At 42.5% G+C, this 14,263-nt stretch overlaps 1 protein-coding gene across 1 annotated transcript in view; it reads left to right on the top strand.

Annotated features, from left to right (window-relative positions):
• Window positions 1-14,263, top strand: part of Nt5e (5'-nucleotidase ecto) — a 43,874-nt gene that overhangs the window by 21,730 nt on the left and 7,881 nt on the right. The window contains exons 2-4 of the mRNA XM_055602519.1: window positions 1,462-1,684; window positions 4,351-4,539; window positions 13,982-14,179. Of these exons, the coding sequence (XP_055458494.1) occupies window positions 1,462-1,684; window positions 4,351-4,539; window positions 13,982-14,179 (610 nt within the window). The remainder of the gene's footprint in view (window positions 1-1,461; window positions 1,685-4,350; window positions 4,540-13,981; window positions 14,180-14,263) is intronic.

Genomic DNA, 14,263 nt, shown 5'->3' with positions numbered 1-14,263 from the left:
TTCTTTCTTTCTTTCTTTCTTTCTTTCTTTCTTTCTTTCTTTCTTTCCTTTCTTTTTTTCTCAGTTTTTCAAGACAGGGTTTCTCTGTTTTGCCTTGGCTGTCCTGGACTCACTTTTGTAGACCAGGCTGGCCTTGATCTCACAGAGATCCACCTGCCTCTGCCTCCCCAAGTGCTGGGACTATAGGTGTGAGTCACCATGCCTGGCTTCGAGGTTCCTTTTAAAGACCTCTACTCAGAGAAAGACAGAAAAGAATTTCAGGACCAACCAGTATAAAGCAGGGCTCTAGTACATTAGAATATGAGGAAGAAAGTTCCACATATATTTAAGAATGGGGGTTATAGGTGTTTAGGAGGAGGGTGTGCACCCTTGGGTGTGGGCTGCTCAAGACAGAGATGCCCTTGTCATTACAACAGCCATACATACTGTTCTTCATGGCTTCTGAAGTTGCAGCTCAAAAGGTAGCTAAGAAAACTGTTCTTTTTTGGTAAATGAGATCATAGGGTGGTTCTGATGTGCACTAGCTAGAATTGCAGCTGACACGGCAAAATTCTGGGTCACAAGGGCTATAGGGAACATTAAGCTCTCTTTACTGTAAACAAAGTTTTAGTCTCATTTGCAGAGACTTCCAGAAAATCCCTAGGAAAGGGTAAGAGCAAGCCGTAAGCACCATTCATCCCTATTTTAACATTCCCATTTGAGAACAAATTTTTTTCTGTCTAAAAGGAATACTGTTCTGTCAGTAGCCTTCATGACCAATGTTGTTGATTGTGCTGAAATTCTTGATTCTCAGCTGGCAGGAGTCTTCCACCAGGCTCCAAAGCAAGGGACTTATCTCTCTCTTTCTAGTTACCCGGATTGTTTCCATGCTTTCTATCCTGCTCACGGTACAGGGTGACCTGGGGCTGACTAGGGCAGGAAACCAACACCCCACTCTCTCTATTAGTCCTAATCTCCCCCCACCAGATGAATTGGAGAGAAGTTCTTGAGAAGAGCAGTTATGAGAACTTATGTAATGGCCCAAGAGAAGCCATGAAGAAACAGGTTCTGGGAGTGTCCACATTCTACTAAAATGATGGTGTGTTGAATGATTAGGCTAACTCAGAAAACAATAGGATCACGCTGGGTAGGTGACTGTGGTTTGTGGAGCTGTCTGGCCGGAAGATGGTGATGCAGGCATTTCCAGCTCACAGTGTGTGTTGGGGGTGTTGCAAATGTACACTTTCCCAGCAGCTTTACTAGATGAGGGCCCCAGGGCAACAATGCTGTGCCTACCTCTGATGATCTTCTCTGGACCCAGCCCAAGGGCCCCCTCTGGAGGTAAGAAGAATACCAGGACATGTGGTCAAATCTCAGAGAGCCTAGACCATTTTGGGGAGGCTAACATGATATGCCTAAAAATATGCTCTCATCGGAAAATTTAAGGTGCTTAATCCTTTTTTTCTTTTCCATTTTACTTAGGCACTGGGAAACCATGAATTTGATAACGGTGTGGAAGGACTGATTGATCCCCTCCTCAGAAAGGTCACATTTCCAATTCTGAGTGCAAACATTAAGGCCCGGGAGCCGCTAGCACATCAAATATCCGGACTTTATTTGCCATATAAAGTTATTCCTGTTGGTGATGAGGTTGTGGGGATTGTTGGATACACTTCAAAGGAAACCCCCTTCCTCTCAAATCCAGGTATCTTCTACTCTCCTGGCATTTGTGGCTTGGGAACAGATGTGGAAAAGCAGAGCTTAGCCAGGTTTTTACGGCCTGTGGCACATGAAGGATAGTGATTAGCAAACCAAGGTGGCAGATTCTGTGTTGCTCACAGTTACCTCTGAAGGGCATCACCGTCTCTGCTTGGTGAACTTCTTTGTTGACTAAACAATATCTCTGTTTAATTCTGTGTGTTCAAAATTGTGAGTGAAACCTGGCACAAGCAGCTCCCATAGATCTCTGGCTCCCAATAAAACACAGTTTTCTAGTTCTAGTGGTCGGAGCACATACACATGTACATATATGTACACATGCACTAATTTATTTATTTTAGGTAGGCAATGAAATTCCTCTGTGTGTGTGTATGTGCGTGCGTGCATGCACGTAATACTCCTTGCAGTCTAAAACACATCCCATGCAATCTACATATGTGGTGCCCAGACTTAGGGTATCTCTCAGAACTATTTTGTTGCCTGACTAACCAAAGGAGAGGACGGCAGCATCGTTCCTTTCTGGCCCCCCTCTCCTGGGGACCAGTGTGCCTCACACTGTTCTAGGCACTAGAAACACCAGCTAAGAAGTCTGTATCTCTCTATGCTCACATAGTCAGAGAGAGAATAAGTAAATGCAGCTGTGTCAGAAAGTAGTGAATGAGGTGAAGAGGAATAAGACGGAAGGGAAGGTACTGTGTAGCAGGAGGAGGAGAGCACCTTGCTATTTCAAAGGAATGCCCTGGGGAAGGCTGACAGCTGACGGAAAAGGGGGTTGTGACGGTTAGTGTTAATGGTCAACGTCACAGCAGTCACCTAGGAGACAAGTCCTCAACACTTGTGAGGTATTGTTTTAATTGAGATGGGAAGATCCACTGCAAAGTAAGATGGCTCCATTCCCTAGGATTGGGTCTGAGGCTGCATGAACAGCAAAGGAAGCATCTACCTGAGCACAAGCATTCATCACTCCATGCTTTCTAACTGGCTCAAGGTCCTGCTACCCCACAGTTCAGGGACTGTACCCTCAAAGTGTGAGCCAACCTAAGCCCTTTCTCCTGTAAGTTGTTTTTGTCAGGGTTTTTTATCAGAGCATCAGGAAAAGACACTGAGGACTGTCCGGGGAGCCCCAAGCTTGGGGACAAGAATCTCGTCCTTGATATTCCCATGATAGACCATGATAGCAGAGCATTGCCACTCTTGATGTTTTCAGTGCCGCCTTGAGCTCTGCTAGGGAGCTGCTAACTTCCCAGCCATCCGTCTGGAGCCTCCTTGGCCACAGTGCTGCCATGCTGTGATTTATCATCCATACTTCGCACATATGGAGCTGGCATGTAGTCAGGAGTCACGTCAGGGAAATGAAGTCCTGAGCATGGCAATGGACAAGGGCAGGTTTTATTAGTAGTTCTGCTGGTGTTTGAAGAAACTCTTGCTATTCACACTTGGAAGACATACATTTTATGAGATTTTTGCATTTGGGACACCTTCATTTTAGTGCTGGTTTTTAGAAATTAGCATGAGAGCATCAAGATTAACTAGAGGACTGCCTTGCTGTGGGGTTCTGGGTGTGACTTCAGGAAAGCATGCTTGCAGCTCCTTCATGACCACTGAAGCTGTTAAGACCTAAGGACTTGCTAAACTTTGGCTACAGGCTGGGAGACCCGGTTCATGTCTCAGCATAGGAACACCCAGGTTATGCAACCAGAGTCCGAGGCGCTCATTATTAACACTGAGTGGTATCGTGCACTCCTTGAGCTATGTACTCCTTCCCTGGGCCAGCAAGGTTTAGATGAGGTCTCAGTGTAATAAAGCACTCAGTTCTAATGTAGCCACTCCCTTATCATCTACCATGCTAAAATTAGTTTTCAGGAGCCAGCAAGATAGCTCTGTGGGTCAGGGCACCAGCCACCACTCCGGACACCTAGAATTTGATCCCTGGAACCCTCGTGGTAGAAGGAGAGATCTGACACCCACAAGTATGCCAGAGCACACACAAATCAAAATAAATAAATGTAGAAAGAGCCACTGTTTGAAACTGGCTTTCAAAGCCTACTTGTCGACATTTTAGGTTTGAAGACGGAATCCACCAAGTTTCCAGACAAAGCAATGGAATTAGAAGCAGTTGTGGGTACCATACTTTTATGCTCTGGCACTTTTTAAATGGTTATAGTGAGGGTCTAAATATGAAAGGAGATGGAAACATACCTGAAGTCTCTTCTCAGTTTGAGACTGAGTTTATGCAAATACATCATATATGACCAATGAGGTGATTCAGTAGATGAAGGTGCTTACCACCTAGCCTGATGTCCTGAGTTTGATCCCCTGGACCCACATGGTAGACGAAGAGAACCAACTCTTGAAAATTGTCCTCTAACCTCCACGTGTGCACACAAAAATAGAGGTTAAAAATGTATATATAAAAACATACATATGTATACCCACATAAACATACATGGCCAAATGTAATATTAGGTAAATGCAACCCAGGACATTGATTTAAATTCTTCTTGCCTGCTAGGGCTTCTGTTCCTAATGTATTCCTATTTTGCTCTTAGTAATGGAAGTGCTTCAATAAGAAATTATTATGCTTCGTGTGTCATTATATAAGCAGCACAGCAAAATTACTTTAATGTCCATTTTATTAATTTTCTTCTTTAGGGGCAAATTTGGTCTTTGAGGATGAAATCACTGCCCTGCAGCCTGAAGTAGATAAACTAAAAACCCTAAATGTGAACAAGATCATTGCACTGGGACACTCCGGCTTTGAAATGGATAAACTCATTGCTCAGAAAGTGCGAGGCGTGGACGTCGTGGTGGGGGGGCACACCAACACCTTTCTTTACACAGGTAACGGTTTCAAATGCACTCTGCGGGTGAGGACACTCAGACTGCTCGCTTTCTCTCTTTACCTTGGTAACTATTGAGCATGTGATTCAGAATGTGTAAGCTGTAATAATGAGGCCAGGTAATCTTACTGGGAGACATCCTAAGAATTCATTCATTTCATGATGAAAAGTCAATGCTACAAGCATAGAGCACACTTACTAAAATGAAACATTACTGATCCCCAAGCCAAAGGTCAGTCTATGATAGGATTTCTGAAAGATAAATATTTTTTTAAAATGTTTTCGGAGGTTATTAGATCTGAACCCAGGGCTTTCTGTATTTTTTTTTTTTTTAATTTGGGCTTTCGGTATTTGAAGCATCTATATCCCCAGCTTTTGGTTTTCCAAGACAGAGTTTTACTGTCTAGCCCAGATTAGCCCCAATCTTGTGATTCTTTTGCTTCTGCCTCTCATGAGAGTGGTAGGATTATAGGCACGCACCACTGTATCTGGCTTGGAAAGTTGATTATTATTATTGTTGTTGTCATCGTCGTCATCACTATTATTGCCTTCATCGAACTTCTTAGCATTTTAAATGCTAAATACGTGTTATGTTTGGAATCAGAAAAAGAGGTACAGTACAAATTATAGAAAGAAAAGAAATACAATATTAGGTCAAGAGCCTTCACTTCTAACTCATTTGAGTGACCCTGTACAGACAGGTCACCTGACCCCTTTAGACACATTGCCTTCCTAATGAGGAGTCTATCACAGTTTTGAAGATTAAAAGTCTACCACAGTTTTGAAGATTCACTAGTTTGGCCTCAGTTGATCATCCTCTCTTGGCTATTCATGGCATCACAACACAACATGGCAGAGAATGAGGAGGGGAAATGGACATATGCAGGAAGGTCAAGCCTCCTTTCACAACCACTCTCTCTCATAGAACTGTGATCTCAAGAGAACTACATTCATCTCCTCTGAGGGTGATGGCTCCAATGAACTCACCACCTCAAGTTAGACACTTTTTGAAGGTTCCACTGACCCTCAATGTCACCACAGGGAGGACCAGTAAGCTGCTAGCACACAAACACAGCAGTTTCCAGTAGGTCCTTATCCTTGCCTGCTCGTATTTCAATTCTATGCCAGCCCTGTCAATGTGACCTGTTCAAATACTGGGGATCTTTGTAGCTTTTCTCCAAGGCAGCATTAGAAGTCTGTAACTCACAGTGGGAGCAAGTTGGTTTTCCAGCCACTTCATCCTTTATGGGTTTTGACTGTGATCCATGGTGAGCATGACATTTTATAGGAGGATTTAATAGGTACGTGTACAAACGTGTGTGCACTCTCACAGATATGTATAAAGTAAACTGAAATTTCCCAAAGCACCCAGAATATCCTGCCTTTTCAGTTGTTCTACTATTTCTTTTATTATTGTTTTGTTTCTTTTTTCATGTTTTGTTTTGTTTTTATTGAGACAGAGTCTCACTATGTAGTCCTGGCTGTCAAGCAATATTTTGTGTTGACTAGGCTAACTTTGACTTTAAGATATCCCTTCTTATAGTATGACACAGCACTAATGGCCATGTATACATGTGTGTGTGTGTGTTTCCATACATACATACATACATATATATATATATATATATACATACACAAACTTTTTTAAATAATTATTTATTATTTATTATAATTTAGTCACTTTGTATCCCAGATGTAACCCCTTCCTTCATCTCCTCCCAGTCCCACCCACCTTCCCTCTTCTCCCCCTATGCCTCTCCCCTAGTACACTGATATGGGAGGTTTTCCTCCCCTTCTATCTGACCCTAGCCTATCAGGTATCATCAGGACCAGCTGCATACCTACTAAAATATATAGTACTAAAGAGGCTAAACAACAAGGAGGACCCTAGGGAAGATGCTCAATCCTCATTCAGAAGGGCAAATGGGATAGACATCAGAAGCAGGAGAAGATAGGAACCAGGACAGGAGCCTACCACAGAGGACCTCTGAAAGACTCTACCCAGCAAGGTATTAAAGCAGATGCTGAAACTCATAGCCAAACTTTGGGCAGAGTGCAGGGAATCTTATGGAAGAAGGGAGTGATAGAAAGACCTGGAGGGGACAGGAGCTCCACAAGGGGGCCATCACACAAACTTTAAATGGTGCATGTCATTTTAAAACAAAATCTCAATCATTTCAATTTTACCAAAAAAAGACTCAAGAACCAGATGCAGGGGTGAATGCCTGCTTGCTCAGAGAGGCAGAGAAATCACCCAGCTGACCTCCTCAGCCAATGTCCCAAAGGAAAAGGACACCTCCTTTTCCATGCCATCTCAAAAAATCCTCAAAACTGAACCTTTCTCCCTTCTACTTCCTCTGCATCTCCCTATCTGTCTGTCCTCCTGACTTCCTCTTATTATTTATGGTTTTTTTCCTATGTTCACTTCTTGTCAACTGGTTGCTTGCTCTGCCTCTTGACCTAGGGCTAACTTTATTTAATCCTGTTTACAATACTCAAGCTAAAGCTCTTGGATTGAAGGTGTGTGCTAGGGCTGAACCACACCACAACTAGAAGCACTTTTTTCCAGTAAATAACAGAATCTCAGGGGTCACAGTGTGATCATATATCCTGCAACAGGTGCATGACCAGGCTAGGACATAAACAGTTCAAGAAGTGCTACCCCTAGATGCTGCAATCATTCCCCTGTGTCACTTTGGTGTATCTTAACACCATCTTGATCTCTGACACCGTATGGCATCATCTGGACCCCCATAGGCTAAGCTGTGTGGTTATTGATTGGGCTCCTTGGGCAGGAATGCTGGTTATACTTTTGCTCTTACAACTGTTGCTATCAAAGTCCTGCAACATAGGATGAGAGATCTAAGGATAAGCTGTAGCTTGCTTATCTGTAACTCCTGAATAGAGTGTTCCGTTCTCATAAACTCTGACCTGACTCTTAGTTGTTTATTTCACATTTTTTAAATAGATTACCAAGATTAAATCTGTTCTCACGAAATATAATTTGGCTCTCTTTTAAGGACTAAATTTAGCAATTAGAAGACATAATAGGAGATGAGGCTTACTCACATATTCAGACAATTTTTTCCAATCTTAGAAAAAATATTTTTCAGGCAGACAAAATAACTTAGCAGATAAAGGTACTTGATGTACAAGCCTGGAGACCAGAGTTTGATCCCCAGAACTCACATAATGGAAAAGAGAGAAAGGAAGGAAACTGAATCTTGAAAGTAGTACTCTGACCTCATATGTGCCATGGCATATTCTCATGTTTCTCTCTCTCTCTTTCACTCTCTCTCTCTCACGCACACACACACACACGAAGGAATATAGTAAAAAGAATATAGCCTGTGGAAGTTTAGATCCTTTCGTGTTTTGAGCCCAGCTCTCACTGTAGCCCAGGCTGATCCGGAACTTACTGTGTCCAGGCTAGCCTTGAATTCATGGCAGTCTTTCTACGTTAGCCTCCCAAGTACTAGGGTTAGAGACATGAGCCACCATGTCCAGCTGGAAATCACAAAACATTCCCAAAGTGCCTGAATAGCACCCTGATACTTTCTGCTCCTTTAGTTAACCTTTTGTGCTTGTTACTCCCCACTAAATTAGTTTCCTTTTTTTTTTCTTTTTTCTTTTTAATATATAGCCCACATTCTAAAAACCTCCAAGTTAAATGAATCATGACTAACAGGGTACACATTAATGCTTCCAATGGAGAAACCCTATCCTGGTTGCATGCATACTGGCCTGGAACTTGCTAGGCAGCCAAGAATGACCTTAAACTTTTGGTCCTCATGCTTCTGCCTCCCTGAATGCTGGGATTAGAGGATGTGCCACCACATCCAGTTTTATGCCATGCTTGGACTCAAGCCCAAGGTTTTTGTGCAATTTTAGTAGGTACTGTGCAAACTGTATCACATGTCTCTCCCAGCAGCCATTGTTCATCTCTCTGTTATGTACTTTCTCAGCAAGGCCTCTGAAATTTTTTCTACTCATGACCCTTCTTTGCTCAGGATATTTTTTTTAAAGATTTATTTATTTTAAGTATATGATCACTTTTTTCCATGCACAGCAGAAGAGGGAATCAGGTTCCATTACAGACGGGTGAAAGCCAGCATGTGGTTGCTGGGAATTGAACTCAGGTCTTCTGGAAGAACAGTCAGTGCTCTTAACCACTGAACCATCTCTCCAGGATATAAATATATCCTGCTCAGGATATTTTTATGTGACCCCTGGGTATATGAATATATAAAATTAGGCATAAATGTCAAAAACTTACCGATAATATATAAAAAGAAAATGATTCTTATTTTTTAAATTTATTATTGTGCGTGTGCATATGATGCGTGCATTTGTGAGTATTAGCATATGTGGTGGTCAGAGAACAAACCTGGGGAGTTGGTTCTCTCTTTCTACTGTAGGTTTCTGGGATAGAGCTTGGGCTTTTACCCCCAAGCTCTTTTTACCCACGGAGCCATTTCACCAATGCAAGAAACTTATTTTAAAGTAATTCTTCAGTATGCATGCATTTCACTAAAGACAAAAGCAAATGTACGTTGAAATAACGGACCTGCTTATTTTTATGTAGAGATTTAAAATACTGGCTGGATATTTGGTACTTCAGCATCTTCAGTGTTTTTTTTTTTTTTTCAGAGTTGATCAGCATTTTGATTTTATAATGATCATTCTGAAAATGCCACTTTGCATAAATACATAAGTACAGAATGGCAGAAGTATGTTTAGAGCTATTTCAGAAATTAATTGTTTGGAAATTCTGTCCTAACCAAGATTAACTTAATGTTTTCTATGAAATGCAAGCCAGGAATTCAAACTTTTTTTTTTTCTCAAACATATTCTGATGCAATAAACTCCCAAGGATGAACTAGTTTGTTCTTTATATGCTGAGAATGGTGGCAGGAATATATTAACAACTCTTTGTTTTATGTAACAAAGTCATGTTTTTATAAGGGCAGAAAGCTTTGCATGGACAGTATCAACAGAGCAGTTTACAGCAAGTAATAGCCTCAAGTCTGAGCCTCAGGTACCGTCCATTGGTACTGTCCAGTGTGATCACATGTTCAGTGCAAAGGTTACATATGTGTGCAGAATCAAGGCTACAGTGAAGTTCGAGATGCAGTGCAGGTAATCATTCCCAGACAGAAATTCATCCTCTTTTGAATTGATTTTGAATTGATTTTTGGTCATTGTATGTTCAGAAACCTTTTACTGTTGACCAATTTTTCATGACCCTCCCTTGCAGTCACACCGCCTCATATGGGGTCATGACCCACAGTTTGAGAAGCTGGGTCTTAAGCCAGATGTGGTGGCACAGGCCTGCAAAACAGGCACTTGGGAGCAGGAGGATTAGAAGTATGAGGTCATCTTCCTTTGCACAGAATGTTTAAGACCAGCCTGCGCTATATGAGACCACATCTCAAAAACAAAACAAAACAGGGCCAAGTGTAGTGATATATGATTTTAATCCCAGCACTTAGGAAGCAGAAGCAGGCAGATCTCTGAGTTTCAGGCCAGCCTGGTCTACATAGTGAGGCCCAGAGGCCCAGACCAACAAGGAATATACAGTGAGACTGCTAACCCTGCCTCCCAACACACACACACACACACACACACACACACACACACACACACACACCAACAACAACAGAAGAATAATCTTGCCTTTCCAAAACAACATTTGTCACATGCACAGGACGGAGAAACATTCTCCAAGTAACTGTTTCCAGACACTTGATAAGAACTAGTGACATCCAGGGTTTACTATGTGCACTGGATAATCAACCAAAGGGCAAAGGTCTGACCAGTGGCCTTGGCAGTGATCTCTCTGGGTGTTTCTTGGTTCAGCACAGGGACCTTCCTCATTCCAGTGATCACTCACTCACATCCTTTTAGATAGCCTCTGCCTGGCCCAGCTTCTGCACCCGCTTCCTTTTGAGCAAAGCCACATTATTTTGCAAGAATACAGCAGTGGTCAATGACTGTAAAAAAAATGGCAGTCGGGATCCAGCCCCAAGCAGGGTTGTTAAAAAGGAAAAGTTGATCAACTCCTGAGAACTCCCAGGCCCTACTGCCCTGAGAACTGAGTACTTCACAACAACGGAAGTTTGTGCCTCCTTAGCTCTGCCGTTGGGAGTCTTACATGGAGGTTTTCATTTTTCTTTCACTGGAACTATGGGTTGGGATTGTGGAAAGAGCATGATACTCTTACAGGCTCAGTTTGTTCCCTGCCTGACTATTTACATCAGCTCTTTGAACCCAAACTTTAGCAAAAAGTGGTGATAGTGTTGTAGCTTCCTCAAAAAAAGTCATAGGATTAGAAATACACGTCCAAGAAAAATACCCTAGCTTTCTGTTCTGAGAATATGTCTCCTACACTCCCTATATATGTGAACATGGTCCTGAGTCTCTGGAGAACACTGACTAATACAGAATTTTAATAAACAAAGTGGTTTCTTCCTAACATATGCTGCCACCAATTTCTCCCCCTACCCACCCGCTGCTACTCATAAAAATATTTTCTTTAAGTTTTCAGAATTTTGAAAATGGAAAGTCAATAGATTTGTTCTTCTTTTCCCAAATATTCTACAATGTTGCATTTATTTATACAATAAACCTTTCCAAGAACTTGCTGTATTATACAAACTTAACCATTAATCTTAAGCTTGAGATACTATGTTACTCTTCTGTCTTAAAAATTCTCCAAGTGTGTCTGAGGGTTGCCCCGACCCCAAGTGGAATCATACACTCTGTGACTGAGGACAGCACTCTGCTGAGGTCTCTTCCGGTACTTGCAAAGTACTGAGCAGTGCAGGGTTTATCTCGTCCACGTGTGCACCCAGAGCACCATGGTCACTCAGGCTGAGTCCTGTCTCAGTAACTGGAACACAGTCTATAGACACTTCCTCTCCTACCAACATGGTAAGCCACATACCTAAAAGACGAAGGTGTGGCTTCATGTGGAGACAATATTTGAAGTGTTAGAACCTTTGGCTGAGCCACTGGGGTGTAGCTCAGTGGTAGTGTTTATCTAGCACACACCAAGCCCTGGATTTGACCTCCAGCACTGCAAAAAGTAATAAACGTTTTATGCCGTTGGCTGAATAGCTTGGAACAGTGTGGAAAATTTGAAGTCCTGGATTGTTTTTCCTGCCAGGTGGTTTTCTAGAGTTGCTAAATGCGTGAAGGAGTAAAGACGGCTCAGCCTTGGTGGAGGCAGAGATTAGCTAGCCAGATCTGATATTACCTCAGCCACAAAGGAAGCCGCCTTGCCTTTCCTGACTAAGTCTGCATGAGATAACCTTGACATATCTTTTGTTCTCAAAGAACATCAAGGCTCTTCTGACTAGAGAGTAGGTGCTCCCTGCCAAAGGGGTGCTGGTTTTGCAGAGTGCATGCTGAGCTAATGAAGCATTTGATAGGACTGTCAGGTTCCCAACTTTTAACATTCTGTTTATGCTATCACCATGGAAGGAAAACTAAAACAAAAACCCAAGGCTAGAAGTCTGGCTTTAATTTCTAAGAAACTGCAGGATGACTGATATCTGCAATTTGGATTGCAGATTTTTGCAATTTCTGCAATCCCTCTTCCACTTGGATGGGATATTCTCTGCCACAGTGTGGACATTTAGGGGAATTGCAGCTTTCCAAACATTGCCCAGAAGAGGAAGCCTTGGCAAGGTGAGAAGAGGTTGCCCTAACTACCTAGGCCCCTGCAGTGAAGGGCAGGATCTCTCCTTCCCCAGAGGAGCACAGAATAAGAAGAGGATTAGATTAGCAGAGTTCCTTCTCCCTGTTATTCTACAATGTCTTAGATCATCTGCAGGGCATTGGCACTGGAAGCAGTTGTGTAATGCTATTTGTTGTGCTTGTGTCCTGCACTAGTTCTGGCTCTGGAAACTGACAGGGGCAGGGAGTAGGTTCTTCACAGCATGCCACCTTGGCTTTCCTTAGGCATATAAAAAGACTCTGAAAGAGCAATGATAGTCAGTCTTTTCATCTGTAAAGTACAGCTAATAATGTGACCTGCCTCCTGGGAAGCTTGGAGAACTAAATGAAATTAGTTACAGCCACTTCTTAGACCTGATTCATGTGTGAGATGAACATGTGCTGAAGTTCTCTGGACTTTGTAAACATCCAATAGGAGGGACTAGTCATGTGTTCAGTGGGTAATAGGAACACAGTGGACCAAGAGTATCAATTATATAATCTGATTCCAACCAAAAACTATGTCACTTCCACTGAAATTCAGTCTGAATCATGAATCCTGTAATGGAACATCACTGCAATCCCAGCATTTATGTGAGAGGCTGAAACAGGAGGATTATAAGGTCGAAGCCAGCTTGGAACTGCACATTGTCTTTGAGGCAATGTCTCAAAAGATCAAAACAAATGAAGCACAGCATACATCAAGAAAGAGTGAGGTTAACTGAAACACACAAGGCCAGGAAGATGGCTCAGCAGGTAAAGGGGCCTGCAGCCAAGCCTGAGAACCTGAGTTTGATTCCTGGGACCTAATCACATTACCTCCCCACACATAATGAAAATGTAAAAACTAAATTCAGGTTCCTGGAGGAAATAAAACATGTCAAGTGACGAGATGCTGTGCACCATGCCTCTTCTGTGGCCACACTCACCCTCAGGCAAGGAGGCCTCTGTGTGATGAATGGCTCCCAAGTTCTTCCTGTGCCCCATGAGATAAAGGCCTGCAAAACCTGACTGATGTGAAGAATTGAGGAAATAGTATGTTTGCTTGTTGGTCCCTAGGGTGAATGTGGTTGATCCAAAGCACCCTAAGGACAGCTCTGTCATTTCTCCTCAGTCCTCATGTATGTGTGCAGGGTTTCTAGAGAATGTCTTCATCTTATAAGAGAAAGAGGCATACATTAAAATAATATACCTACTGTGACTGGCAGGCACACCCTGAGGAACTTAAGACACTGAGGTGTTTTTACAACCCTGTATAATGAATATTCACCTCTTGGGGTTTCCTTCCTACTATGCTTGACAGGCATTGTAGTATGTATCTATAATCCCAGCCTTGGGAAACAGAGGCAGGGGGGTTTTACAGAGAAACTGAAGTACATCAAAATGGCTTGGATAATTCATTCAGAAAGAGGAACAGAGACAGAGTCTGCATGAAAGAGGGATAATCTTAGCAGTGTTCTATTTTTGTCTGACCCACCAGATCACCAGGCAAATGCCCCAGACTTACAAACAGCTTAGTAAATGTCTACTGAGTGGAGAATGGCAGGATTTGTACACTAAAAGAGCATTTGAAATCGGTAACAAATGTCTAACAGGGCTCTGAAAGACCAGCAATGTACAACAGCAGATGGTGAATCATCAAGTCAAAATTCACTGTCATTCAGCCAGTGGCTTGCCACATGCAAAGGCTGATCTCCTGATCAGTGCTGTCTCTTTTATTTCAGGAACTCCACCTTCCAACGAAGTGCCTGCTGGGAAGTATCCATTCATAGTCACCTCTGATGATGGGCGGAAGGTTCCTGTGGTCCAGGCCTATGCTTTTGGCAAATACTTAGGCTATCTGAAGGTTGAGTTTGATGATAAAGGAAATGTCATCAGTTCATATGGAAATCCCATTCTTCTGAACAGCAGTATTCCTGAAGGTGAGATCTGGGGAGAGTCTACCACATGAAAAGTTATACAGTGGCAAGATCTTCTATCCTCTTCTTTCTTTTGTTTTGTTTCAA

The sequence above is a fragment of the Psammomys obesus genome, unplaced genomic scaffold, assembly GCF_907164565.1.
Source record: "Psammomys obesus unplaced genomic scaffold, mPsaObe1.curated_primary_1811, whole genome shotgun sequence".
Classification (NCBI taxonomy): Eukaryota; Metazoa; Chordata; class Mammalia; order Rodentia; family Muridae; genus Psammomys; species Psammomys obesus.
The sequence above is the reverse complement of the archived record's forward strand: the minus strand, read 5'-3'. Positions and strand labels throughout refer to the sequence as shown.